The following is a 27,238-nucleotide window of genomic DNA, read 5'->3' on the forward strand; positions in this document are numbered from 1 at the left end:
TTGAAGCAAACAAAAATTAGTCTGTCTCTCTGATTCTGTTAACATGGTGTTGTAAGAGGAACATCCAAGCGATCCTGGTTATGTTTCAAAGTCTAGAAAATACAAAGAATACAAAATTTAAAAAACAAAACATGACATAGTTGATGATCCCCATCATCAACATCTGCCTACAGGTGAACAGAGACAGTATTAAAATTCTAATCAGTAATTTTTACAAAACAGTGACCTCTATGCAAACACTCCCCACTAATATGTTTTTTTGTTTGTTTCAGTTAAGGTGCTGTTAAGTTCTTTTTTTTTTTTTTTTTTTTTTTACATATGCTATTCTCAGTGAGGGTTGGTTCACCAAAATTATAAAAAAACAACAACATTTTCTCACTTGCCTCTATCTATCCATGCAGATAGTTGTGGTTTTATTTATCCTGGTTTTGAGATATCTGTGAATGTTCTGCCTCCGCCCCATTATACTGAAGACAAATGAAATTCAGCAACATTTTTCTTGACAGTAAAAGGGATATGCAATCTAAAAATAGTTTTTGACTTTTTCAATGCACAAATTATATTGTGTGAAGACTGAAATCTGAAAGGATTATCAATGCTATAATGATGATAACACTATAATGTTTAAATATTTTCTTGATTTAAAAATGTTACACATCACTAACTTTTACATCACCATCTGTATTTCAGTTACATATGCTCATTCGCTCTATAAACCCATAAAGTCGAGTGGTCCCTGAGATTGAGCTCCTGATGGCTGGGAGTCCACACACATGGCAAGCAATCCAGATAATGTAGGTTTGATACAGCAGCTGCCCAGTTCCTTATGTTACTGCTTGATGTCAACTGTGAGAAAGTGGGCTTTCGTACCATACCAACACACAGCATCATCAACATACAACAAAATCCAAAGATGGCAGAGAGGTCAGCGTTTAGAAGAATTACACAGTGGATTTTTTAAATGTCAAAATGCCAGCACATATTTCCTACAAAATCGAGACTATGTTTCTCACACATCTGTGTAAGGAGCAAACAAATTAAATAAAACATGTTATGTCAATAGATTTATGAAACATTGGACAGAGCCAGGCTCACTTTTCCCCCTTGCATCCAGTCTTTATGCAAAGCTAGTTTAACCAGGTCCTGATTCCAGATTTGTGCTTAACACAGGGACATGAGACTGATAACCATCTGAACATCTCACTCGCTCAAAGAAAGAAAATGAGTGTTTACTGCCAACATTTCGAACTATTCCTTTGAGTGTTTATCTCAAATGAAATAAAATCATGTAAATTAGAGAAAAGTCAAGGAGGCAGAGTAGCAGAGTTGTACAGACCAGCTGGAATTCTTTACTATCTGAACATTTACAACTTTATTTAAACTAGCACAAGTCGAATTATTATTGCTCTGAATTACAAAAGAACATTTTATGTTGGTATGACATAAAAGCTGCCCTGGAACAATCCTTATTAAATTATTGATAGCTGTTATAATCAATGAAAACAATTATATAACTAAACTGCTTTCCATGTTTCCATTAGTGTGAATCAAAAGGCAAAACAGGGCTTTAAAAAGCCAGTACAGATACAGTGAAAACAGACAGCTACAGCCATTTCCATGGTGTGTGAGGGGGTCAGACACTACCAGTGTATATAGTCCATTTATTAGTCCACAAGACTTTTACACAGTAGGGGTTCCTACCTTCAACCATGCATTCACTTGCATGGATGTTGTATAATATGTCTGGCTAATAGCAGTGAGTCCAAGCTCTTCTTCCATTCATCCTGACTTTGTCCAATGCTAATTAGGCACACAATTCAGGTCAACCAAGCCAGAATAGGCTTGCTGTTTGGTGAAAAGAGTGAAACATCTAGCAAGCCAGAGAAAGAGATGTTTGTTATGAAGGCAGCAGACCAAAACAGTGCTAAAACACCAGGGAATACTGGACCAAACCAGGACCAAAACACCAGGGAAAACTGGACTAATCTAGGACCAAAACACCAGGGAATACTGGGCTAAACAAGGGATAAAAAAAGGAAAATATTCCCAAATGTCAAAGTCAAGAGAACTTCAAGCGAAATGACACAGACACAGAATGCTGTCCCTGGCCATCAACCCATTTGCTATCATAGCAGATGAGATGAAAAACACATTTGCATCTGAAATACGCAAGGGCAAAAAGAAGCATGCCTGGATACAGTTTTTAACACTGTAGAAATGTTCAGGCCAAAATGCTCATGTGTATCACATTTTGGGTGCTTCTGTGTAAAACTCAACATGCCATGTACATGTAATGTGGACTAAACAGGCCTGGAAAGGTCCAGTGAGATGTGGCTCAGTCTAGTGAAATGATATCTGATATGCCACTGTCAGTCCCTCCTCCAGCAATCCCCCCTCCTCCTGCGATGACCCGGGTCTCATGGATGGAGCTGGCAGCATGGGTGCTGGTGTCATAATGGCTGCTTGAGGAGGATACCAAGGCTGAGCTGGTGCTGGCTGCAGCTGCACTTTGCATACTGCTTGTAAGGTTGTCTAGGAACATTTGTGGCCGGTAATGCTGTGCAGGAAAAAGAAATTGATCAGGATCAACATCATTTATATCCACTGGAAACTTAAAATGTATATAATGTATGAACTGGTGCAATATGGCTTCTCCTATCCAATGGATGGCAATTCTCATGACACTGCAACATCCACCACCTCAGCAGCTACAATCTTCACTTTCAAACTTTGAACCTACAGTGTTAAGTTGTAGCTATTTTTGTTTGTTCCTTGCGTTCTTCCTGAACTGATGGTTTCAGCCTACTTGCAATTTTAAAGGAAACTGTCTCTAAAAACAACAACAAAAAAAACTGGCTTTCATTTTTATAGTTTGGGCCAACGCTCCAATATTCTACAGCTGTCAGTTGTTAGAACTTGATTTTGACATTCTGAAAGTATGCAGTCAGCTGGGAAACCTGACTGCATTGCTTTATATACAGTACCAGTCAAAACACACCTTCTCATTCAGTGGTTTTTCTTTATTTTTTCTTATTTTCTTCATTGTAGATTAATACTGAAGACATCCAAACTATGAAGGAACACATATGGAATTATGTAGTAAACAAAAAAGTGTTAAACAAAGCAGAATATGTTTTATGTTTTAGATTCTTCAAAGTAGCCACCATTTGTTTTGATGGCAGCTTTGCACACTCTTGGCATTCTCTCAATCAGCTTCTTGAGGTAGTCACCTGGAATGGTTTTCAATTAACAGGTGTTCCTTGTCAAGAGTTAACATCTGGAATTTCTTGCCTTCTTAATGTGTTTTAGAAGACCATCAGTTGTGTTGTGCAGAGAGGGGGTTGGTACAAAGGTCTATACAGTAAATAGCCCTATTTGACTACTGTTCTAATCCATATTATGGCAAGAACCACTGAACTAAGTAAAGAGAAACGACAGTCCATCATTACTTTACGACACGAAAGTCAGTCAGTCCGGAAAATTTTAAGACCTTTGAACGTACCCTCAAGTGCAGTAGCAAAGACCATCAACAGCTATGACGAAACTGGCTCTCATGAGGACTGCCACAGGAAGGGAAGACCAAGAGTTACCTCTGCTGCAGAGGATAAGTTCATCAGAGTTACCAGCCTCAGATACCGCAAATCCACAGCACCTCAGATTAGAGCCCACATAAATGTTTCAGAGTTCAAGTAGCAGCCACATTTCTGCATCAACTATTCAGAGGACACTGTGAATCAGTCCTTCATGGTTGAATTTCTGCAGAGAAACCACTTCTGAAGAAGAAGAAGAAGAAGAAGAAGAGAATTGCTTGCACCAAGAAACACAAGGAATGGACATTGGACCAGTGGAAATCTGTCCTTTGGTCTGATGAGTCCAAATATGAGATTTTTGGCTCCACCTGCCATGTGAGGCGCAGAAAAGGTGAGCCAATGTTTTCTACATGTGTAGTTCCTACCGTTAAGCATGGAGGAGGAGGTCTGATGGTGTGGGGGTGCTTTGCTGGTGACACTGTTGGTGATTGAATCAAAATTCAAGCCAAACTGTTGCTGTTGTAGCCAGCGTGGCTACAACAGCCTTCTGCAGCGATATGCCATCCCGTCTGGTTTGCGCTTAGTGGACCATCATTTGTTTTTCAACAGGACAATGACCCCAAACATGCCTCTATGTAACCAGGCTATGTAAGAGTTACTTGACCAAGAAAAAGAGCGATGGACTGCTACGTCAGATGACCTGGCCTTCACAATCACCTGACTTAAACCCAATTGAGATGGTTTGGGATGAGTTGGACCACAGAGTGAAGGCAAAGCAGCCAACAAATGCTCAGCACCTCTAGGAACTCCTTCAAGACTGTTGGAAAACCATTCCAGGTGACTACCTCATTAAGCTGATTGAGAGAATGCCAAGAGTGTGCAAAGCTGCCATCAAAGCAAATGGTGGCTACTTTGAAGAATCTAAAATATAAAACATATTCTGCTTTGTTTAACACTTTTTTGTTTACTACATAATTCCATATGTGTTCCTTCATAGTTTGGATGTCTTCAGTATTAATCTACAATGAAGAAAATAAAAAAAAGAAAGAAAAACTATTGAATGAGATGTGTCCAAATTTTTGACTGGTACTGTATGTAAGATACCAAGGGGAGGACAAATGTACAAGTTAAACTTAAAGGTGTCCAGTGGAATTTTCATGTAGACAAAGAAAGTTACATTTCCATTTAGTGTTACTCACCAGAAATTACTGCATGTATCCTTGATGTTTAACAAATGCATTGAATGCATTTCCTTCATCAACTTTTTTTTGTAAGTATTTTACATCAAGCATAGCTTATATCCTTGTTTTTTTGGCAAACAGTCCTCTCCCCTGTCTTTGCTGGAACGGAATGGTTTAAGGCAAGGAAAGGAAAGTTATATCTTAGAATAGCCCAGTCTAAACCCAGATCTCAATCTGATTTAGAATCTCCAGTGAGACTTGAAAATTGGTGTTCACAAATGGTGTCCATTTAATCTGACTGAGCTTGTACTATTTTGCCGAGAAGAATGGGGAAAAAAAACGCAGTCCCAAAGCTGGTGGAGCCCTACCCCAAAAGATTTGCCATTGTAAGGGCAGTGAAAGATGGTTCTTAAAGGGGTACCCTTGTGCATCCAACAGATGTCTGTTTTTTGTCTTAATTATTGTTTTGCAACAAAATGCATTTTGCACCTTCAAAGCAATATACATGTTGTATTCATCAAATAGTAGGAGCCCAACAAATTCAATTTGAATTCCAGGTTGTAACGCTACAAAATGTGGAAAAGTCCAAGTGGAGTAATACTGTATTCATCCAAGGCACTGTACAGTGGCATACCGCTTCTGTGTCGCAATTAGATGCTCTTCCCTGTTCCGTTTAAAATTCCTGATTTAGATTCAGATGATCTAGATATCATGCATAGTGCAGTTTTTAACAATGGAAAATAATAACAGACATACCTGAGGATCTGCTTGAATTAAGGAAAACAAATCCAGACCTATAGGTGAGAGACAGAAACAACAGATTATTAATAGTACCACATTATGATGGTGAATGTGCTTACATCCACTCTATCCAATGGACTCACTCTGCATGTCTGTTGGGATGGTGGCCAACGTGGATGGGTGAAAGGGGACTGCATAGTCAGCAAGTGTAGAGGTCAGATATGACGGGTCCAGGGCCTGGACATTTGCCACGCGCACAGTGGGCTGGTAGGTCAGCACTCTGTGAGAAAACATCAAACTCTGATGAAATGCTTTATGTGGAAACTTTAGTTGCTGCACCATATTAAAAAGCTTTTACTAAAATTGTGTGCTCCAGATGTCATCCTGTCAGAAAAGAGCAAATATTTAGCACTGACACATTCTGGTTTCCGTTGTGTTCAACAGTAAGAAAAATACCTACGTGTATTGTGGATATTGTCGACCACTTTCACTCTACATAAAGATGAGATTACAAATTGATGGTGTTTTTTCTTTATTTAAGAACAAAACTGGTACACAAACTGTTCACACTGTTTACAGTGTGGGTGGGGAACTGTTGACATCAACTGGGGATATAGTCGGGCAGTGGAAGGAATGTTTCGAGGACCTCCTCAATCCCACCAACACACATTCCTCAATAGGGGCAGAGGTGGGGGCTTGGGGAAGGGTTGTCCTATCTCTGGGGCCAGGTAGTGAAGCAACTATGCGGTGGTGGAGCCCCAGGGGTGGATGAGATCCGCCCTGAGTATCTCAAGGCTCTGGATGTTGTAGGGCTGTCGTGGCTGACACGTCTCTGAAACAATGCGTTGTCATCGGGGGCAGTGCCACTAGAGTGGCAAAGTGGGGTTTGCCAAACCAGTCCATTTGTGTTTTGTGGATCTGAAGAAGGCCTACAACCGTGTTCCCAAGGGCATCCTGTGGAGGATACTTCAGGAGTATGAGCACTGTACCAACGGAGTATGAGTTTGGTCCGCATGGCTGGTAGTCGGACCTGTTCCAGGCAAGGGTTGGGCTCCGCCAAGGCTGCCCTTTGTCAACAGTTTCTAGGCAGAGCCGAGTGGTGGAAGGTATTGGGTTTGGTGACCTAAGGATCTCATCTTGCTTTTTGCAGATGATGTGGTCCTCTTGGTGTCATCGAACCACGATCAAACCGCCCCTCAGTTAACAGCCGAGTGTGAAGGGGCTGGGATGAGAATCACCACTTCCAAGTCTGAGGCCATGGTCCTCAGCCAGAAAAAGGTGGATCGTCCACTCCAGGTCAGGGAGCAGGTCCTACCCCAAGTGGAGGAGTTAAGTTTCTCAGGGTCTTGTTCACAAGGAAGGACAGGAAGGAACAGGAGGTCAACAGGCGGATTGGGACGGCAGCTTCAGTAAAGTGCAGGCACTCAAACAGTCTGTTGTGGTGAAGAGGGAACTCAGCCGGAAGGTTAAGCTCTCAGTTTACCATTCGATGTACATTCCGACCCTCACCTATGGTCATGAACTATGGGTAATGACTGAAAGATTAAGATCACAAATACACGCAGCAGAAATGAGTTTCCTCCACAGGGTGGCTGGGGTCAGCCTTAGAGATGGGATTAGGAGCTTGATCATCTGGGAGTGGCTCAGAGAAGAGTCACTGCTCCAGTGTGTCGAGAGGAATCTGGTGACGATGCCTCCTGGACATCTCCCCAGGGAGGGGTTCCAGGCATGTCCGTCAGGGAGGAGACCTCGGTGGCCGACCCAAGACACACTGGAGGGATTATGTCTCTTGGCTGGCCTGAGAACGCCTCAAGAACCCTCAGCAGGAGCTGGTGGAAGTGGCTGGGGAGAGGGCTGTCTGGGCTTCCTTGCTGAGGCTGCTGCCCCCGCGACCCAGACCCAGATAAGTGGAAGTCAACAAGTACGAGTATGAAGACTGGTACAAACAAGTCTGTCTATGGTTCAAGAATACAACACAGAGAGGCCTGCTCACCCTTTCGCATGCATGTCCTCATTCTTGGAAATGTAAACACAGCGTTTCTTCAGTGGAGGGTCTGTGGCCTCTTCATCATCATCATCATCAGAGGAGCTTTCTAGAGTCAGATCAATCACATCAGCCTTCTTGGTGGAGCTGGGCTCAGTAGAATGGGGGACCACTGAAGACTGGCGCAAAGGAGCTGAGGCTAAAAGAAAAGGTTCATTCAAGGATTTATAAACCAAAAGCAACAATGTGCTATGCCTCACTACTGACTTCCCTACTTTGTCTGTAGCTGTCAGCCCCAACCCCATTGGTTCTTACTGAACACGTAAATCTTGTAAAACAGCTCATGAAACGTAGGGTTTGATTTCTAAAAAGGGCTGACTGATTTAATCAGTTTTTCTAAAGTTTTTAACAAACATTACTCAAGCAGGGGTGAATACTGCATTTGTTGGAGACTACTTTCAAGAGCAAATTGATACACAAGGACTCCACTAGTGATTATTTGTAGCAGCAGGAAAGTGCATGTGAAATTGAGTCAAAATAAACTACAGTGTGTGTTCATGGTAATAAAGAAACATTTTACCTAGTGCCACAGTGTGTCTGAGACATCATTAATGTGTTTTTAACTGTTTTTGGACAACGCAGTGGAATAAGATATATCACGCTTTGACAAACACATAATACTGGTTAATTAACTAGTTAGTAGGATCAATTCAAACCTTGCCTTGGTATTAAGATGATGTACTTACTCTCAATTTTTGGAATTGACTGAGAGGGGACCTTGACAGCCTCTTTCTTTGGTCTCATGGGACACCATGTTCCATCCTCTTGGAACTTGATTTCATCCACATCTGAACAGTCGTTCAAGATCTCCAAGAATAAGCTGAACAAAGAATACAACACTCAAAACGTCAATACATAATAACTGAACACTAACTGACTTTGTGGTGGGTTTCTCAGCTTCTGATCCATAAAGTTGTTTTGGTTACAAAGTTGAGTGTCGGGATTCAGTTTCAATCACTGGTGCCACCAATTAAGTTTTCACATTCATTAACTCTAATTTTCATGTGTATGAAATGGAGTGAAATGCTTTCAGAATCAAGCCCAGTTCATGGGAAGGGAGGCATCTGGCCAATTTATGCTTGATTTTCTCACTTTTCGTCACTTTGAGAAACTGAGACTGTAAACGCACAAACTGCCCCCCTCCTTCAGGTTTGGGAGCAGTTTTATGAGCGAATAAGCCCATGAAGGGCTAGTCCCCTCCCATAAGGGTCTTGGAGAGACCCGCAGCTGGACTAATCAGTCCAAAAAACCAAACAAAAAAAAAAAACATACACAACGCACACCCACACACACCTGTACAAACTCAGACAAAACAAACACAACACACAATAGCTAATATAATCCTGTTCTATTATTCCCTGTGAAATTCAATTAAATGGCCTGTATGTATTAATTGCTCTTACTGTTACTGTTTTCCTTACGTTGTTTTGTCAGTGTCTTTTATCAGTGTTTTGTCTTTTCCTCTTAATAACCTTAATAAAGAAAAGAACAAAGCCCAGCTAACACTAAGGAGAGGATTGCTTAACAGAGTGGGTAGACAAAAGACAATAGTTCAGGTAAGCAATTATTACATAGAACAAATTATTACAAAGAACAAAATTGTTGAGTTCCAATCACTACATTGGCATACTTAAATGTTAAGATGAAAAACAGGGACACATGACATCTGACTAGCTGGACAATCTACCAAAATCTGAATGAACTCAGCAACAACAGATAATTTTTTTTGTATGTACTGGTTAAATTAGTTTAACTGACCCATCAATAATGAGACTCTCATATGCAGCCTTCTTGTCACACACAGGACAAATCCAGGTCGGTTTCTTCTCATTCATCTGTAGGTAGAGGGCAGCATCGAAGCACTGCAGGTGAGAACAGGTCATTGCCCGGCATGGCACCGTCAGTCGCATCTTACCCAGCTGGAATAGAGAGCATACTGAGGTCAAACAAAATAAATGAATGAATAATTGCTTCTCTGCACAAGCAATTAAAAAAAAAAAAAATCAGAAGTTAACACTTACTACATCGTTCTTACACTACAGAAATTGTTACAAGTGCCATCAGCTCAAAAAGACTCAAATGAAAACCGTATGTCACCATTCCATTGCCTACTGGCAGGTACTAAAGGTACTAGGTATCTAAAACTTGAAGCTGTGTAACTGTATAGCTAATGCCATGACGTTATAGACAACCACCAATTCAACCAACAGTCACTGAATGAATATTAGAATTTTCTAGTGGCTAAGCCAGCAGAGCAAGCTGTACAGCTAATGGCAAGCACTGAGTGTGCCTTGGACAAAGCATGGCCACGATGCTAGCTATATGACAATGGGCATGAACTTAACATGTCATTTTTAATTATTTATTTAATGTAACAACTGTATATGTTATTAGACTTAGACGTTGCTTGGCTTACGGATTACAGCAGAGATGGAAATTAAAAATATAGTCTATAACTAAAAAAGACAACAAGAGCTAAATAATAATGAGTGCAATAGAGAGTGAATAGATAAACAGAATGTAAACAGCAGAATAAATAAATAGTGCAAAACAGAATAACCAGTATATAAACAGTGTAAACCGTGTAGTGCAAAAACAGAATAACCAGTATGTAAACTGTGGAAACAAACACAGAATAAAGCAATGAAGCAAATGAAGCAAAAACATTGGACATTAAGCTGATGGACAGATTATTTTCCCCAAGCGGTATAGAAGAAGAAGAAGAAATCCTTTATTAGTCACACAACATGCAAAGTTAGGGGTGAAACTGCACACGCCATGCATATGTGAAATTCTTTCTTCGCTTTTAACCCATCCTTGGTCATTCCTTCCTCCGCGGCAGACCAGGAGCGGGGGGTTGCCAGCTGACTGGCGCCCGGGGACCAGTTCCTTTGTCGTCACCATTGCTCAGGTGGTGATCTTCTTGCATGTTTTTAGTGGGGGTATTTTTATGGAGGATACCCCAGGTGAGCACGGGGAGAACATGCAGACTCCACACAGAAAAGCCCTTTTTCCTCGAGCAGCAGGCACCGAAGGCATGGTGGAGGACATGCCACCAGTGCCCACAGTGGGAATCGAACCGGGACCTTCTAGCTGTGAGGCGACAGTGTTGCCACTGTGCCACCAGTGGCAGTGAATGAGACGTGACATTCTGTTTTCATTTGACATATGTTGGTTGAACATCAGCAGAATCGGTATATGGCACCAAAACAAGAGTTGCATAGCACCAGTATGCCAGTGGATAAGTTGCAGAAGTGGTTACGGCGCTAACCAGACTGCAGAGGGAGTACCGGGAGCGTAGCCTCATATGTTTGACAGAAAGTTGGTTAATGGAGATCGGACTCGCATGTCATGCTGGGCAATTTCCAACTGCTAAGAGTGGACAGGAAAGCGAAGGAGAGTGGCAAGAGGAAAGGTGGGGGCATAGTGATATTTGTAAACAACAGATGGTGTAACCCAGGGCATGTCAGGGTAAAAGAGCAGCGGCGCACCAGAGACATTGAGCTGTTAGCCGTTAGCTTTCAGCCATATTACCTCCCATAGGGAGCTCTCGCATGTTACTGCAAGAAGTGTGTACATCCCCCATCGGCCAATGTCGCAACAGCATGCAAGCTTCTGCACACAGTAGTCTCACAGCTCCAGACACCGCACCCCCCAGCCCACCTTCTCATCTCTGGATATTTCAATCACAATTCCCTTTCTAGCACTCTCCCCACGTTCACACAGTATGTAAAGTGCCCCACCAGAGACAACAGAACACTGGACTTACTCTATGCAAACAGTAAGGATGCTTACAGCTCATCACCTCTCCCCCCGCTGGGCCGTTCTGACCACAATCTGGTTTACCTGCTGCCTGCGTAAATACCTTTGGGGAATAAACAACCACCAACCATCAGGCATGAGAGAAGATGGTCAAAGGAGTCCAGCATCGCACCAAAGGACTGTTTTGACACCACTGACTGGATGTGTTGTGCAGTCCATACGGGGAGGGCATTGACAGTTTAACAACTTGCATTATGGACGACATTAACTTCTGTGAAGAAAACACTGTGTCTGCAAAGAAGGTACGGTGCCTAAACAACAAACCCTGGATGTCGCCAGAACTGAAAGCCCTACTGAACAAGAAGAAGAGGGTCTTTCAATCAGGGGACAAGATGAGCTGAGGAGGATGTAATGGTTGCCTAGGTCCACTTTTTGGAAGGTATTTTGAGATGGGGAAGAATGTAAATGGTTGTATTTTTTTTTTCTCTGATTGACACCTCCCATTACCTTTTTTTGGAAAGTAATGACTGTTATTAGTGGCCATATTGCTGCAGCACACGTACTATGGACTATGAAACAGACTTTTTGTTATCATTTGTTTATATTATTTTATGAGTGCTTTGGAGATGTTAAAAACAGGAAGTGACATTGGACGTGAGGAGAGAGAGAAGAAGAGATATGAAGTTACGTAAGCGTTTGCAGGTCAGCGGCATGAGAGGACAATCTGCTTAACTTTCCTTGCATTAAGGACTCTAACCAAGGTATAGATTGGGTTTTTGGGGGGTGAGAATTGGGCCTCTGCAGCATCGCAAGTGGGACCTGGATTCCAACGGGATGTTCTGGTGAAGTTCTTACTGATTCGGACCTAAGGCACATATCTGCCTCTCTAAGCGTTTTTTTTTTTTTTTTTTTGTTCTTTTCATTGGACTTGGACTTCTGGGAGGGGGGAAACAACTTACATAGGGACTGATTTATTTATGATCTCTGAACGGGGTATATGTGTTGGTTTTATTTTTGAATTGTTTGTAGGCGGCCGCACCGCGCTATCTTTGCTTGAGCCATCCCACAGCGGACACGATTTTAGTTTGTTTTCCATTAATAAATTCTGGTATCAGGTCTATTTGAAGCACTTTTGTTACTTAATAATTTCAGCATTAATTTTGGTTGTGGTTTGGTTCATGTTTGTGCTTTAAATCCATGAGTATAGTTTGTCTGACTAGTCTCTAGGGGTGGCCTGACATTGCACACATCCAATCCACCCATGACCTATAGAATAGCATGTAGTAGCTTTTTCCCTTAGGTTTTTATGAATGAGAATTGTTACAAGGGTGCAGAGGGAGCTGAAAGGGGAAATAAGAAGAGGCAAGGACAGCTACGGGAGGAAGCTGGAGAAGCGCCTCCAATGGCAGAGAGGTTGGGGAGGCCATCTCAGGCCACGGTAGCAACAGCGAGGCCAAAACCTTATGCCACAACATCTCCACACCCCCTCCACCCCCCTCACAGCACCCCTGACACCGACAGCACCATCTTCACACCACTTAACCACCATCCGCTCAACCTCACAGACTACAGTCACCTCCCCCCATGTCACTCTATAGGACCCCTCCAAGCCTTGAGAAAGGCTTCAGGCCTGGATGGCATCAGCTCTAGACTGCTCAGGGACTGTGCAGATCAGCTCTGTGGGGTCCTCCTGCATATCTTCAATATGCACCTCAGTCTGGAAAGAGTTCTGAACCTTTGGAAAACTCCCTGTGTAGTTCCAGTCCCAAATACTGCACATCCCAGGGAGCCCAACCACTTTAGGCCAGTAGCCTTAACCTCCAACCTGATGAAGACCTTGGAGAAGATTATACTGAACTACCTATATCACCCTGTGGGCGACGAGCTGGACCCCCTACAGTTTGCATATCGTCCAAGCATCAGTGTGGAGGACATAGCCATCTACCTGCTCCATCTATTTCTTTTCTGTCTGGAGCATACTGGAAGCATGGTGACGGTCAACTTCTCCATTGCTTTCAACATTATCCAACCACCAGCTCAGGGGGAAGCTAGAAGGAGCTGGCGTAGACTGTCACCTGGCTGCGTGGACCACCTACTACCTGACCAACAGTATGTGAGGCTTAGCGACTGCTTGTCCGATGTGGTAGATTGTAGCAAGCGGGCTCCACAGGGGACAGTGCTCTCCCCTTTGCTCTTCACCCTCTACACATCGGACTTCAGACATAACACTGACAGCTGCCACATCAAGAAGTTCTCAGATGATACAGCCATTATCGGACACGGATCACAGTGGAACGAACTGGAATACAGGGAGGTTGTAACCAACTTTGTCGAACAGTGTGGACTGAACCACCTGCACATAAATGTCAGCAAGACAAAGGAGATGGTGATTGATTTCCAAAGGAATGTACCACAGACTACACAGTGAACATCTAGGGCTTGGACATTGAGATCGTGGTGGATTACAAATACCTAGGCCATGTTTTCTGATTTCTCCAAGGTTTTCAACACAATCCACCATCATTGCTCAGGGGGATGCTGGAAGGAGCTGGAGTCAACTGCCACCTGGCTGCATGGACCATTAACTACCTCACCAACAGACGACAGTTTTTGAGGCTTTTGCGACTGTATATCTGATGCGGTAGTTTGGGGCAAATACTCTAGTGTCTACCTCAACAACAAACTGCACTGGACAAAACATTTTATGGCTCTGCAGTGGCATCTGCAGTTTTCTATACAGTGGTCTGTTGGGGCTGTGGTAGCTCTGAGATAGAGAGGAAAAGACTGGTCAGGAGAGCTGGCTCTATTCTGGACTGCCCTCTGGACACCATCGAGGAGGTGGGTGAGAGGATGTTAGCCAAGCTGACATCGATCATGGACAACCCATCCCACCCCCTGCATGAGAACGTGGGGGTTTTAAGCAGCTCCTTCAATGACAGACTGCTCCATCCAATCAATTATCATTATCATATCATTATTCCTACACCCGTCAGACTGTTTAACTCCAGCATCATGTAATGTAGCACTGTGTTGATGCTGTCTTTCTCAATTGTATATCATAAACCCGCTTTTGATTTGTACTACTGTTATCAAGGCTAATATATGCTCTAATGCTAATATATGCTCACATTCATCCATTTCACCTGGTGCAATTTCTAAGTTGTATGTTTTCTCTCAACTAACACTATTTATTATTCATAGTGACAACTGTTTTTTTTTTATGAACTTTATATATTGTGCACATACATAGACCTAGTATTTCTCAAGTGAAATAGTTTTTGGTGCAATATAATATATGCCATGTCAGTAGTTAGCTTTCTCATAAAACTACTAGCAACAGTACTTTTTATGGCTGTAGGATTCTTTGGCATTTACTTTTTCTTATGATCTGTACAAATGTACATATACATAGTTGTTTTTTCTATCCTGTATCTTGTATACTTTTCTATTTCATTTTGACCTCTTTATGCCACTGTGCTGCTCTTTTTGACCTGCTGGCGTAACTACTAAATTTACCCGGTGTGGGATTAATAAAGTACTCTCTTATCTTATATTGAAGTTGTTATGTTTCAATAATAGCAATGACAGATGTAATTAAAACTATTTTCTGTGGCTACATTTAGATAACCATCATAATACACCATAATAGTATGTTATGCATTTTGATTTTTCAAACTTTGGCAACCCCCAGCTGTAGTTTGAAAAGAGAAACTGGCAAAAAGTAACGCATACTGATACCCCATCCCTACCCAGATCTGATCTCTGGACACAACACACACAGAGCACCAATCTTGAGGGTGATTTTCTTATTTTTTGACAAAATACAATTTATGGTGTGAGAATAATTTCAAAGTTGTTGTAATAACCCAAACATTCTGCAAAGATGCTTAATTTACCGGGCACATAAGTGAGACTCGAAGGCTTGTTGTAGCGATCTCACTGTCTGGATCTGCTGTCAGTTTTTCTTTAACTGGAACATAGAGGACAGAGGAAGAGTACAGAGAAGAAAAGAGACAAAGTATTAATTTAAAATGTATAAAACATGTCAAAACTAAACATAGTAAGACACTTAAGTCTTCCAGTTCTTGGACCCCAAGCCAAGACATCAACAGGGGCCATCTCCACACTAGCTTTCAACAATATATTAAATGTTGATACTTACTCCTTGATTCAAATCTGTTTGCCCCATTTTCTTCATAATCATAATAATGATAATCATGTTCTCTAATTACAGTTTCTCATCACAGTAGGGCTGTCAAAATTGGCCAAAAATGATGTTCATATATCCCCTTCTAAAAACACATAGGCTCCAGTCATTTGAATATCTTTTTATGCACATTATGTCCATAAAAAGGAAAATATGTAGAACCAGAGACATACTACTTGTACGTTATTTCAACATAAACATTTCTTTTAAAAGATCTACATACCTTAACATTACAAAATAAACAGATAAAATAATGTCCTTTACTGTGTTGTTGAAATATTCACTCGTCTCAGCTTGACCTACATTTAATTTTTAATCAACGAAAGCATGCAGTTTCCAGTTGGTGCCGATCCACATGTCCTGGAAGATTTCCATGTCTCGAACAAACAGGAGGTATTCCAGTCACTTATTATCTGATTATGGACTCTATTTATCCATGTATTTGTGTCAAAGTGACTACTGGAGACAATGGTTTTTGAAGTCTTTCCAGTATCAAATGAGAGTGCGGCAGGTGACAGCCATGAAAAAGGCTGCAATGTAATCCCTATCGGCATTTGTGCACTGATAGTGTATGTCCAAAAAAGTGTTTTGCCACTGACAGGCTTAAACTGTTATTCAAAGTGTCTGACATCATTATGGAAAAGATCCTACAGAGATACACCTTTTTGTTCAAGAGAAAAAATATAATTTATTTGTCCAGAAACATCTGCTATACTGCTCTCGCCAAAGCAACCAGACTCCATCCAGAAATAGTCATTTTATCATCATAAAACACACTTCATTCAAATGCTAAACAAAATAAAACTCATCAAGACCTTGGGTCATCTTTCACTGTTCTATCAATCATCTCTAACTCTGGACTGGTTGAAATAAACTCTTAATTTACTGAATCAGGAGAGGAGCAAGAATATTTTCACATCTAACTCAGCAATTATTTTCACCGGACATTATGACAGGAGGCACTTAAACTTGTCGGACTTCCAACAGAATATCCCATTTAAAAAATCAAAACAACAACAGAAACTCTGGTTTTGTGACTCCATTGGAAAAAAGTGTGAAGAGCAGGAATATTTTCAAATCAAACTCAGCAATTAATGTAGCAATTATGCAATTATGTCATTTCTGGTAAGGTTTCACTCAGATTTCTGCAATAGTGTGATTTAGTTAAGGTATGCTAGATTCATTAAGTAGAAACGTTTGTCTACATTAATGTAACTCAGCTTCTAATTGCTATTGCTGACATACAAATATGCAGATTTTCAAAAACCATATGAATACAAATGCATTGTCCAATTACCTGTGTAACCTGAGGTTTTTCTGAGTAACCTGGTGGTTGCTTGTGTGCATTTAAACATACTGTTAGGTGGTTTTCAGGTCAGGTAATTTTTGGTTATTTGCAAAGCCTTCCAGTTAAGTGTGACTACATCAAGGTAACTGGTGCTATACAACTTCTAGTCGCCAACAATGAAGAGTTGCTCATGGGGGAATTGTTGGTTCTCTGTAGATAAAAGAGCTTGGTCTGTACCAGCTCTATATGGAAAGTGTCCTGAGACAACTTCTGTTGTGATTTGGCGCTATACAAATAAAATTGAATTGAATTGAATTGAATTGAAATTGAATTGATTTACTGTATAGTTACTTAGTGCTCTGGAGTGATCTGGGTTTCTGATGCCCTTCATCCTCAGTCTCTGCAGGAGGAGTGGTGATGTCAGCTGCCTCACCAAGTACACAGACATAGAATAGGTCTGAAAGACAATATGATCAAATAAGCTAAATAGGTCATTGTTACTGTCCCCAAACATGGCCAACTCGAGCACAGGGAAGATGAAACACAAAAAGCTTAGAAGAGTTGGAATGACATTTATGTTCTCACTTTTCCAATTTCAGGTGCCCATGTCACTGAAATCTGATTGGGTACTGCAGAGGAGAGTCGGACAAGGGAGGTAATGTTTAGAGGTCTTCCTGGTCTCTTCTGTTCCACGCCATTTTTTGGTGGTGGTGCATAACCCTACATGGATAAAATGTTTCATTAGCATCTTATTAGAAGAATACCTAAATTGGATTGTCTTTTCATTGGAACTGTTCTGGAGTACAAGCACTTACTGGCAAAGGAAAAAGTTTCCCATTGACTTTTATACAAAGACTGTTTGGGTAATTATCTTCTTGAGGGCAACTTGTCTCTGACAAGCAAAACCTGGATAACATGAAGAAACATTTAACAGCCTGAATATACAGTATATTTTAAAAAAGACTTCACTAATACAAAAAGAATAAGCACATCTTACTATTAAGTGAAACAAGTTCAAATTATGTTCAGCAAAACAGTTGTTGGTGGTTGTTGTATTCCCCTGTGATGGCAAGACATGCTGACATATTCATGTGGAAGGGGTTGGAGTCATCAAGAAAACATTAAGTTATTTAATAGGATTTTTTAAAAGCATTTTGCTTTGAACCATCAGGATTGCACAATGCTACTAAATGAAGATGCATTTCTTAATTCAATATCTTTTTACTTTCAGATTTCAGAAAACACTCTCACCTCAGCTGAATTTGAACCATATAGTCCCTTCTGCCACCTGGTAGAAAGTCCCTGTAAACAAACAAGTATATCGTATTTATTAACATATAAATATACAGTGCTTAACAAATTTATTAGAAGACCACCCAAAGTAAGGTGTATGACACAGCTGCCCTAAATTAACAGCACTGGTAATTACCAAAATCATTTTTTATGTTTCTGTAATGGTTAATACACCAATATGTAGAAGCTCTTTAACCAATATGATATTTTTAATGCAAAAATATAATTATTATTACTAACCATGAATTTTTAAATTTACTGATTTACAAAAACTGAAAAAATAGTAAAGCACATTATTGTTTCTTGATTAATTTGTCAAATTAGAGTTATTTACTTGCATTCCTGAACAGAAAAAATAGTTTTAGTGGTTGAATGTTATGTCTGATTTATTTATGACTTCTCAGAGAAGCCCAGTGAGCCGGCTCAAATTTGGGTATAAAAAGGCGAATTCATTTTGAAATTCATCATTCCTGTCCAAAATGGTAAAACGTTGAGCGCTCACTGAAAATGAAAGAGTCCACATTAAAGCACTTCATGATGCTGGATAGTCTCTGAGACAAATAGGGAAAGACATAACATGTTCTCACAATGTGATCAAGTATGCTTTGGAGTCAACTGCCGAGACTGGTACTTAGAAAATGCACCAAGGAAGAGGCAGGAAATGAAAGTTACCTGAAGCAGATATCAGACACCTCAAGATTTTAAGTACTAGAGACAGAAGGAAGACCACTGCTGATCTTCAGGCAGAGATGAATGCTTCTAGATCAGAGTCTGAGAAAGTTTCCAGAATGACCATAAGCAGACGACTGATGGAACAAGGCTTAGAGGGAAGAATAGCTGCTAAGAAGCCATTATTGAGGCCTGCAAACATTTGTCAGGGAGCACAAACACTGGACTGTTGATGACTGGAAGAAGGTACTCTTTGAACTCTTCGGTCAGCATCGTTGTGTTTATGTCCACAGAAAAGCTGGAGAACGTTTTGATGTCAGATGCATTGCACCCACAGTGAAACACGGTAGAGATTCCATTATGGTATGGGTTCCATTATTTGCCAAATAAATAACATTTTTAGTTTTAAATACGTTTTTGAAAGATTTCTAAAATATTTGTTTTCTCGTTTTTACGACAGGTGGTCTAATGAATTTGTTAAGCACTGTGTGTGTATATACATATATGTGTATATGTATACATTTACATATATGTATATACAGTGCTGTGAAAAAGTATTTGCCCCCTTCTGTATTTCAACTGTTTTTGCTTTTTTGTCACACTTAAAAGTTTTAGACCAATGAAGAAACTTTAATTTAAGAAAAAGACACTGAGAGTGAACATAAAAAGCAGCTTTTAAATAATTCAATTTATTGAAAGTGAAAAATAATTCAAAACCAAAATCATCAATGTGAAAATGTAATTGCCCCCTTAACTTAATAACTCGTTGTGCCACCCTTTGCTGCAACAACTGCAATCAAGCGTTTGCGATAACTTGCAATGAGTCTTTCACATCGCTCTGGAGGAATTTTGGCCCAATCTTCTTTGCAGTACTATTTTAATTCAGCCACATTGGATGGTTTTCAAGCATGAACAGCCCGCTTAAGGTCATGCCACAGCATCTCGATTGGATTCAGGTCCGGACTTTGACAAGGCCACTCCAAAAGCTTAATTTTGTTTCTTTTGAGCCATTCAGAGGTGGACTTGCTGGTGTGCTTCGGATCGGTGTCCTGCTGCATAACCCAAGTGCGCTTGAGCTTAAGGTCACGAACTGATGGCCGAACATTCTCCTTCAAGATTTTTTGGTAGAGAGATGAATTCATGGTTCCTTCAACCTCAGCAAGTCGTCCAGGCCCTGAAGCAGCAAAGCAGCCCCAGACCATCACGCTACCACCACGTTTGACCGTTGGTATGATGTTCTTTTTATCGAATGCTTTGTTAGTTTTGCGCCAGATGTAACAAGACACACACCTTCCAAAAATCTCCACTTTTGTCTCATCAGTCCACAGAATATTTTCCCAGAAGTCTTGGGGATCATCCAGGTGTCTTTTGGAAAATGTGAGACGAGCCTTTATGTTCTTTGTGGTCAGCAGTGGTTTTCGCCTGGGAACTCTACCGTGGATGCCATTTTTGCCCAGGGTCTTTCTTATGGTTGAGTCATGAACACTGACCTTAACAGAGGCACGTGAGGCCTGCAGTTCTTTTGATGTTCTTCTGGGTTCTTTTGTGAGTTCCTGGATGAGATGTCGACGTGCTCTTGGAGTAATTTTGGTTGGTCGTCCACTCCTGGGAAGGTTCGTCACTGTTCCATGTTTTCTCCGCTTGTGTATAATGGCTCTCACAGTGGTTTGCTGGAGTCCCAAAGCCTTAGAAGTGGCTTTGTAACCCTTTCCAGACTGATGGATGTCTATTACTTTCTTTCTCAGCTGTTCTTGGATTTCTTTAGATCGTGGCATGATATTTGGCCTTTTGAGATCTTTCAGCGTACTCCATATTGTCAGACAGGTTCTATTTAAGTGATTTCTTTCTTCATTGTACAAGTCTGGAAGTAATCAGGCCTGGGTGTGGCCAGTGAAATTGAACTCAGCTTTCCAAAAGATGTTGCTAATCATAGTTAATTCATGATTTGACAAGGGGGGCAATTACTTATTCACATAGGGCCTGGCTGATTTGGATAACCTTTTTCCTTTAATAATTGAAACCATCATATAAAAACTACATTTTGTGTATACTATGGTTATCTTTAATTTAGATTAGAATTTGTTTGATGATCTGGAACATTTTAGAGTGCCAAAAGTGCAAAAAACAAGAAAATCTGTAAGGGGGCAAACACTTTTTCACAGCACTGTATATACATACACACACACGTGTGTGTGTGTGTGTGTGTGTGTGTGTGTGTGTGTGTGTGTGTGTGTGTGTGTGTAAAGCTACATATATAATTATTATTATTAATTCATGGACACAGGCATGTTTTTCTCATTAAATGTGGAGTTATTAAGCTATTGACAAACGTACCTGGATATGCATACTTCTCGAACTTGCTGTGGTGTCAAGGCAAAGATAAAATATTTTTCTTGGTGGTACCTCTGTGCAGTGTTCGCTCCTGAAAATGAGCATAAATGATGGTATGCATACACAAATGATCTTTATATAGAGCATACAGTTCACATTTTGGCACATTTTCAGGTTGTAAATCTGCATTTATTTCGGTCAATACATTTCACAGTAATAACTCATAAATTCTGCTCACAACGCACTGAAATGTTTGGCTATACTTTATCCATATTGGCAGTGGGTAGTGTCTTATTTGGTTTATTTTCATGTCTTCCATTTTTGTTGCATTGTAATAGCCTACTTTTATCAAGGATAAATTTGTGTCTGAAGCTTAGTTTTCATTTTCCTTGATTCCACCACCACAAAGGTTGATTGTGGTGGCACATTTCCATTACACAGTTCCAGCTCTACTCGACTCGGTTCTACTCTACTGTACTTGGTTTGGTTGAGTTTCCATTACAATTGAGTACTTCATAGTACCTCCTCAACGTAGGCGGGGTCGTCATACCACGGCTGCACGAAACTGCCATGACGTCAATTTGTACGCGACGCAAACAGAGCCGACAAACAATGGAGGACATCGAGGCGATGTTGTATTTGCTGCTCGGTTTGTGGCTTTTTGTCACACTCAAACCCAGAAAAGTCTGGACCTCGTCGACGGACCACGGTGATATTTTATGAGCAGCCATTTCCCTCGAGTGAGAATAAAGAATAAAGTCAGCGGTTGCTGTTGCCCGGCGTTACAATGGAGGGGGTGGGATTGTTTGTCCGGTGTTGGACGTCGCAGACCAGTGACGACACTCTCCGGCTAATCAGTGGCCGACAGGCTGTTGACGTCACACATATAGTATCGCTTCTACTCGCTTAGAACCTTTCCAGAGCAGGTACTAAAAATAGTATCGGGTACCAGGTACTATCCCTAATGGAAACACAAAACAACCAGGTAGAGTAGAGTCGAGTCGAGCCGCGCTAGTGGAAATGTGGCATAAGGCACTTGAGAGAAAGAAAATTCTGCAGTCAATTGACAAAATTCTGCACACGCAGTTATGGCTAAGCCTAACTATGAAACTACAATACCAAAATGTATCCCAAATTGTAAATGACTGACAGTGAATCCTTGGTAAAATGTTTAGTCTTCTTTACCAATGCTACCTTCACATCACATGAGATGGATGGTAGAAACAGGAAAAATTCCCATGTTAAGGGCTTGTGAGTGTCCACGTCATTGACAATTGTGCATTAACAATTTACATTCAATATGGGTTTAACTGCAATGAACAATAGTCTTTGGCTGATGAGACACAACCATATTTGTTTTGTTTTCAGGCACTTCCATATTACCAAGTTCCAAGTCAGATGTATTAGGGCGTTTGAAAAATGAACAACATTAAATACATTAAAGCAGTTTTACATTTCCAAGAAAAACATATTTTTTTCTTCTCAGATAAGTACTGTATAGACAAATATGATGTTTTGTTACTAAACTTCAAATATCATGTTTGGAGCAGTATTTCAGAAAAATTAATAATAAGCCCAGGTCACGATGGCAAAAGCATTGTCCTCTAAACCAAAAGGGAAAGAAAACGCCACAGACCTAGACTTGAGGGCTTGATTAGTACATCCAGCACATCATAGAATGGCAGTGGCTTCATCTGCACATCAGGGTGGACCGGGGGGATGAGAGCGGCTGGCTGCTGGAGATTCATGCTGGTTTTGATGTAGTACCACACGGCTGTTTCACCAGTCAACAGGCTGAAGTCTGCATTACAGGACTGATTCCTGCCAACAAAGGTGTCAGTGTTTACTACAGTTACCCCTAGCTCAACAAAGAACAGTGACTGTGTGGTGGCCAAATCAGGATCAGATGTGTCTATGATCCTGAAGTAATGCAGGCAATACAGATCCTGGACTTTTGATTTGCACTGCTGGACTGCAGCCCCACTTCAGAAAATGCAACTCGCTCAGGAGCAGTTTTTGTTTACAATCATATTTGTGAATAAAGCTCGGACACTCTTAAACTTGATACCCTGCTCTGGAAAACAACGGTACAAATATGTACACTAGGACATAAACCACGAGCTGCGCATCACTGTCAACCACAAACCACTGCTGAGGACCTATTCTTTTCACCCCATATACGCTTCCTTCCATATAAACAATTTTCATTGCTATGCAGATGATACCCAGCTATATTTATCAATTAAGCCACGGGAAACCAATCAGTTAATTAGACTACAAGCGTGTCTTTAGAACCTAACACCTGGATGAATTTTTGTTGCTAAACTCTGACAAAACTGAAGTTATAGTACTAGGCCCTAAACACCTTAGAAACTCAATTTCTGATGATATGGCAGTAATGGATGGCATTGCACTGGCCTCCAGCACCACTGTAAAGAATCTGGGAATTATCTTTGATCAGGATATGTTCTTTAATTCCCATGTAAAACAAATTTCAAGGACTGAATATTTTCACTGATGTAATATTGCAAAAATCAGGCACATTCTGTCCAAACTGATGCAGAAAAACGAGTCAATGCATTCGTAACAGTGTTTCCCCTAGGTTTACAGCTTTGGACACAAACCCTTAAAGGAATCACGGTGTTCATTTGTTTTTTTTGATGACTGCTGTCAATATAACAACCGTACAATGAACTAAACATCGGAACATTTGTTTTTATGACAATTATCCACAAAGTGTGCAGCTTTTGTCACTGTAGTGTATCTTTCTGGGCTTCTGGAAGAACATTTACAGAGCCTCCTGATATGGGAAGTCAGAAATGTCTGGCCCATTTATCAAGATAAAACGCAGATATTTTTGTCTGCTTTTCAGGTGGTTGACGTTACATATTTTCCGAGGCACACTCTTTGTCCGCTGGTGGGAGTGTGCTCACCTGTGTGGAACTCCACCATGCGGGATACAGAGAGCAGAGGAGAATTGTAAACGCACAACCATGTAGAGACAGAAATAACATGACATCGTGTAAATAAGATAAATAACATAAGGCTATTTAGTTTGTTTAAAAAAACGACAAGGTATGGATCTGTTCTATAGGAATTCTTAAATGACTTCTGTTGTAATCTGGCGCTATACAGAAAATAAAATTAACTTGACGTTCAAGGAAGGGCAGGGCGCCCCCTAATATGACGGTAGGGGACACACTGAAAGAAACAACATTCTGTGAGAACAAAACTTCAGCCAGCCCAAAGGATCCTGAAAGAAGTATTTGGAGCCCCACTTCCCCATAACAATCGATTAGCTGAATACAAAACACTGTACACACTAATTTGTTTAATTTTATACTAGTTATTGGAGTGTGGCTGTAATGCCCCTACCACAAGATTTTGGCATGCTCTGTCTTGAACTGGCCATTGTGACCTTAAAAGAAAGTTGTGGCTTTCCTCATTCAGAACTACATGCAATGCAGCAATTGAACAAACTCACATTTACCAGTGTCTCCATCATCATGCTGCTGGACATCAACAAAAGTACTAGACTTCTCACACTTTGTAAACATTAACAGCTAACCTGTGAGCTAACAATTAAGTCAAAACCAAAACCACAAGCAGCTAAACACATGTTTTAAGGTTTACAAGCATATTACTGTGTTGTCTTAGTTACTACAAATGTACATAAAGTTCAGAAATTGCTGTGAGACCTGAATTGCCACTCTTCTGTACACAGCATTCAGTAATATTCAATTTCCAGTGATATTGATAGGCACTACTCACTATGGACATGTTCAGCGGATGCACCCTTTTTAACTGATGATTTCCTGACCACATGGTGAATAGGTTGTTTGAAGTCACGTGACGTTAAATTAAGATGGAGGGCTGGAAGTGAAATATGCAATGGATGAGATGAAGATAAGTTTTTGGGCTAGTTTAGATGAAATCATGAGAGAAAGGTATACACAGAAAATCTGAACATGTTAGATGTGACCCTTATGTTAAGAAGAGGAGCGGTTTTTCAAGTGAACTAAAAGTTTTGCCTGCTACTGAAGCAGCAGATAACTAACTAACCACCTGGTCATTCAGACATTGCTCTACTCTAAAATAAATGAAACCATACAAAAGTATGGAGGCATGCAACTTTCTTGTTAGCGGTGGGGTCCATGACCTCAGTACCGAAGTGCTCCAGGTTGACTGTCGTTTTGTTTTTGCTATAATGCATAGCTTTTATTTTTCTAGGATTAACTGAGCAGCAAACTTCAGCACCATGGTGCTCAATGTTGACGTTTATGACGTTTTACGTTATGGTTGTATGCTTGTTCAATCACTCGCAAAGGACTGGTGAAACGCCACTTAAGACGTGGATTGTCTTGAAACGAGACAGGGTACGTTATTTACGTTTGCCTATCTTTTGTGAAATTGTTAACACCAATTTAACAAGTGTTAGTCATGTTGCTTGTATCATTACTTTATATCTAGATTTGAAACAATAGCTGATGTTACACCATCTAAACCATTAGCAGACTTGGCTCCTCCCAACAGACAGTTAACAAACCATTCTTTTCCAGCATTTTTTCAGTCAATTTCTTGCATTTTTCACCCTTATGAACAACTTTTTGTACTGGATAACAGCTCCTCCTGCTTTCTTGGTTTAATCGATTTGAGCAACCATAAATGACACAAGACATAGGCATTTAGAGTGTGTGTTACAGTGCTTCCTATGCATCACTTCTTGCCCTCCATCTGTCATTCATGCCACAAGGAAAGAGTGACGTGACACCTCATGCAAACAACCTATTGGCAATGGAGCAAATACTGCTATGGGAAGAACATAGCTATTACAATGCAGACAGGTTCCTTTCATCTGTGGCTTTAAAATCCAAGTTCTCTGAATTAATTTGCATTGTTAATATAGTGTGAATTTATAGCCCATAAATTTTTGGGGGTGAAGTTAAAAAGATTTAGCTCGTTTTCCAAGAAAGGTGGCAGCGGAGTAGAAGCCAGTGGTCAAATGAGTCATTTCCAATAACCATATAACCAGGAACAAATAACAGATATGAAAATCTCTAATATACAGGCATTACCCTCATATTAAGTAGGAGATACAAAAATTGATTGAATTCTTCAACCCCCCCCCCCCCCAAAAGTCTTATAAATGTGAGATTGCTTCGTTAATTTCTTTTTGTTGCCCTCCACTCCCCGTATGACGCCACTAAGATTGCTTCACAATTTTAAATACGAGGCTAACTTAAAACATAGACCATGACGGCTTAACTACACACAATTAGAACGTTATAACTAATAAACTTCAGTGTGGTTTCACCTAGTTGAGACCTATTAGCGACTGGCTAGTCATAAACTGTTAGCATTAAGGCTAACAACCGAAATGCAAACGATGTGATCTCAAATTGCGCAGTCCTGCCACACTGAGTCCTATCGTCTGAATCCATCATCTCCAGGCATCTATACCGACCAGTTTATTAGTTACAAGTTATCGTTACGTGCTGTAATATTGACAGAAGTAAGTTATAATCTGTGTTTTTCTTTTCTCCTACCCGAGACTCCTCATTCTCCGCCATCTTGTTGTTCCGGTTATCCCACCCAGCATGACTACTTCCAGGTGACGCCCCAGCTGGCAGCGGATGTCCAAGTATGAAGGGACCCCCCCCCCCCCCCCCCCCCTTGATACTATAATCACTAAACATACTATATTTAGTGACCTGTGAGAATTAAATTGTGATTTATGTATACATCCACCAAAATCTCAAAACAATTCATACTCATCCCTCAATGAAAATCCCAGTTTAAATACAGACAAAGATGTTTCCTACTGAAAAGTCAGTGTACACATATACCACTCAGTGAAGCCCAAACATCCATGTGAATTATAAGCAACAAAATTTTAAGTGGAGAGGGACTTAAACATTATGTGCTTTTTAAGATTTCAACTTTTCATTTGTCACATGCACAACATACTGTATCTGTAGACTGTCAGTGAAATCATTTGTTGCCCCTTCCAGTACTGTGCTTGACATAAAATATAAAATATTCAAAAATACAATATATATATATATATATATATATATATATATATATATATATATATATATATATATATATATATATATATATATATATATATATATATATATATATATATATATATATATGCTACAACAAAAAGAATATATGCTTGTTGTG

The 27,238-nt window shown here is 40.5% G+C and overlaps 1 protein-coding gene across 1 annotated transcript; it reads right to left on the reverse strand.

Annotated features, from left to right (window-relative positions):
* Window positions 1-313: 313 nt before the first annotated feature.
* pias2 (protein inhibitor of activated STAT, 2) lies at window positions 314-26,651 on the reverse strand. The gene is made up of 14 exons (XM_070965364.1): window positions 26,593-26,651; window positions 22,683-22,867; window positions 21,050-21,137; window positions 18,005-18,055; window positions 17,569-17,659; window positions 17,339-17,473; window positions 17,105-17,210; window positions 15,155-15,228; window positions 9,255-9,415; window positions 8,183-8,316; window positions 7,446-7,635; window positions 5,596-5,732; window positions 5,468-5,505; window positions 314-2,557 (listed from the first exon to the last, which is right to left on the reverse strand). The coding sequence occupies exons 1-14, from the start codon at window positions 26,643-26,645 to the stop codon at window positions 2,336-2,338; spliced, it is 1,665 nt and encodes a 554-aa protein (XP_070821465.1). The 5' UTR covers window positions 26,646-26,651; the 3' UTR covers window positions 314-2,335.
* Between the last annotated feature and the right edge of the window lie 587 nt (window positions 26,652-27,238).

The sequence above is a fragment of the Chaetodon trifascialis genome, chromosome 6 (assembly GCF_039877785.1).
Source record: "Chaetodon trifascialis isolate fChaTrf1 chromosome 6, fChaTrf1.hap1, whole genome shotgun sequence".
Classification (NCBI taxonomy): domain Eukaryota; kingdom Metazoa; phylum Chordata; class Actinopteri; order Chaetodontiformes; family Chaetodontidae; genus Chaetodon; species Chaetodon trifascialis.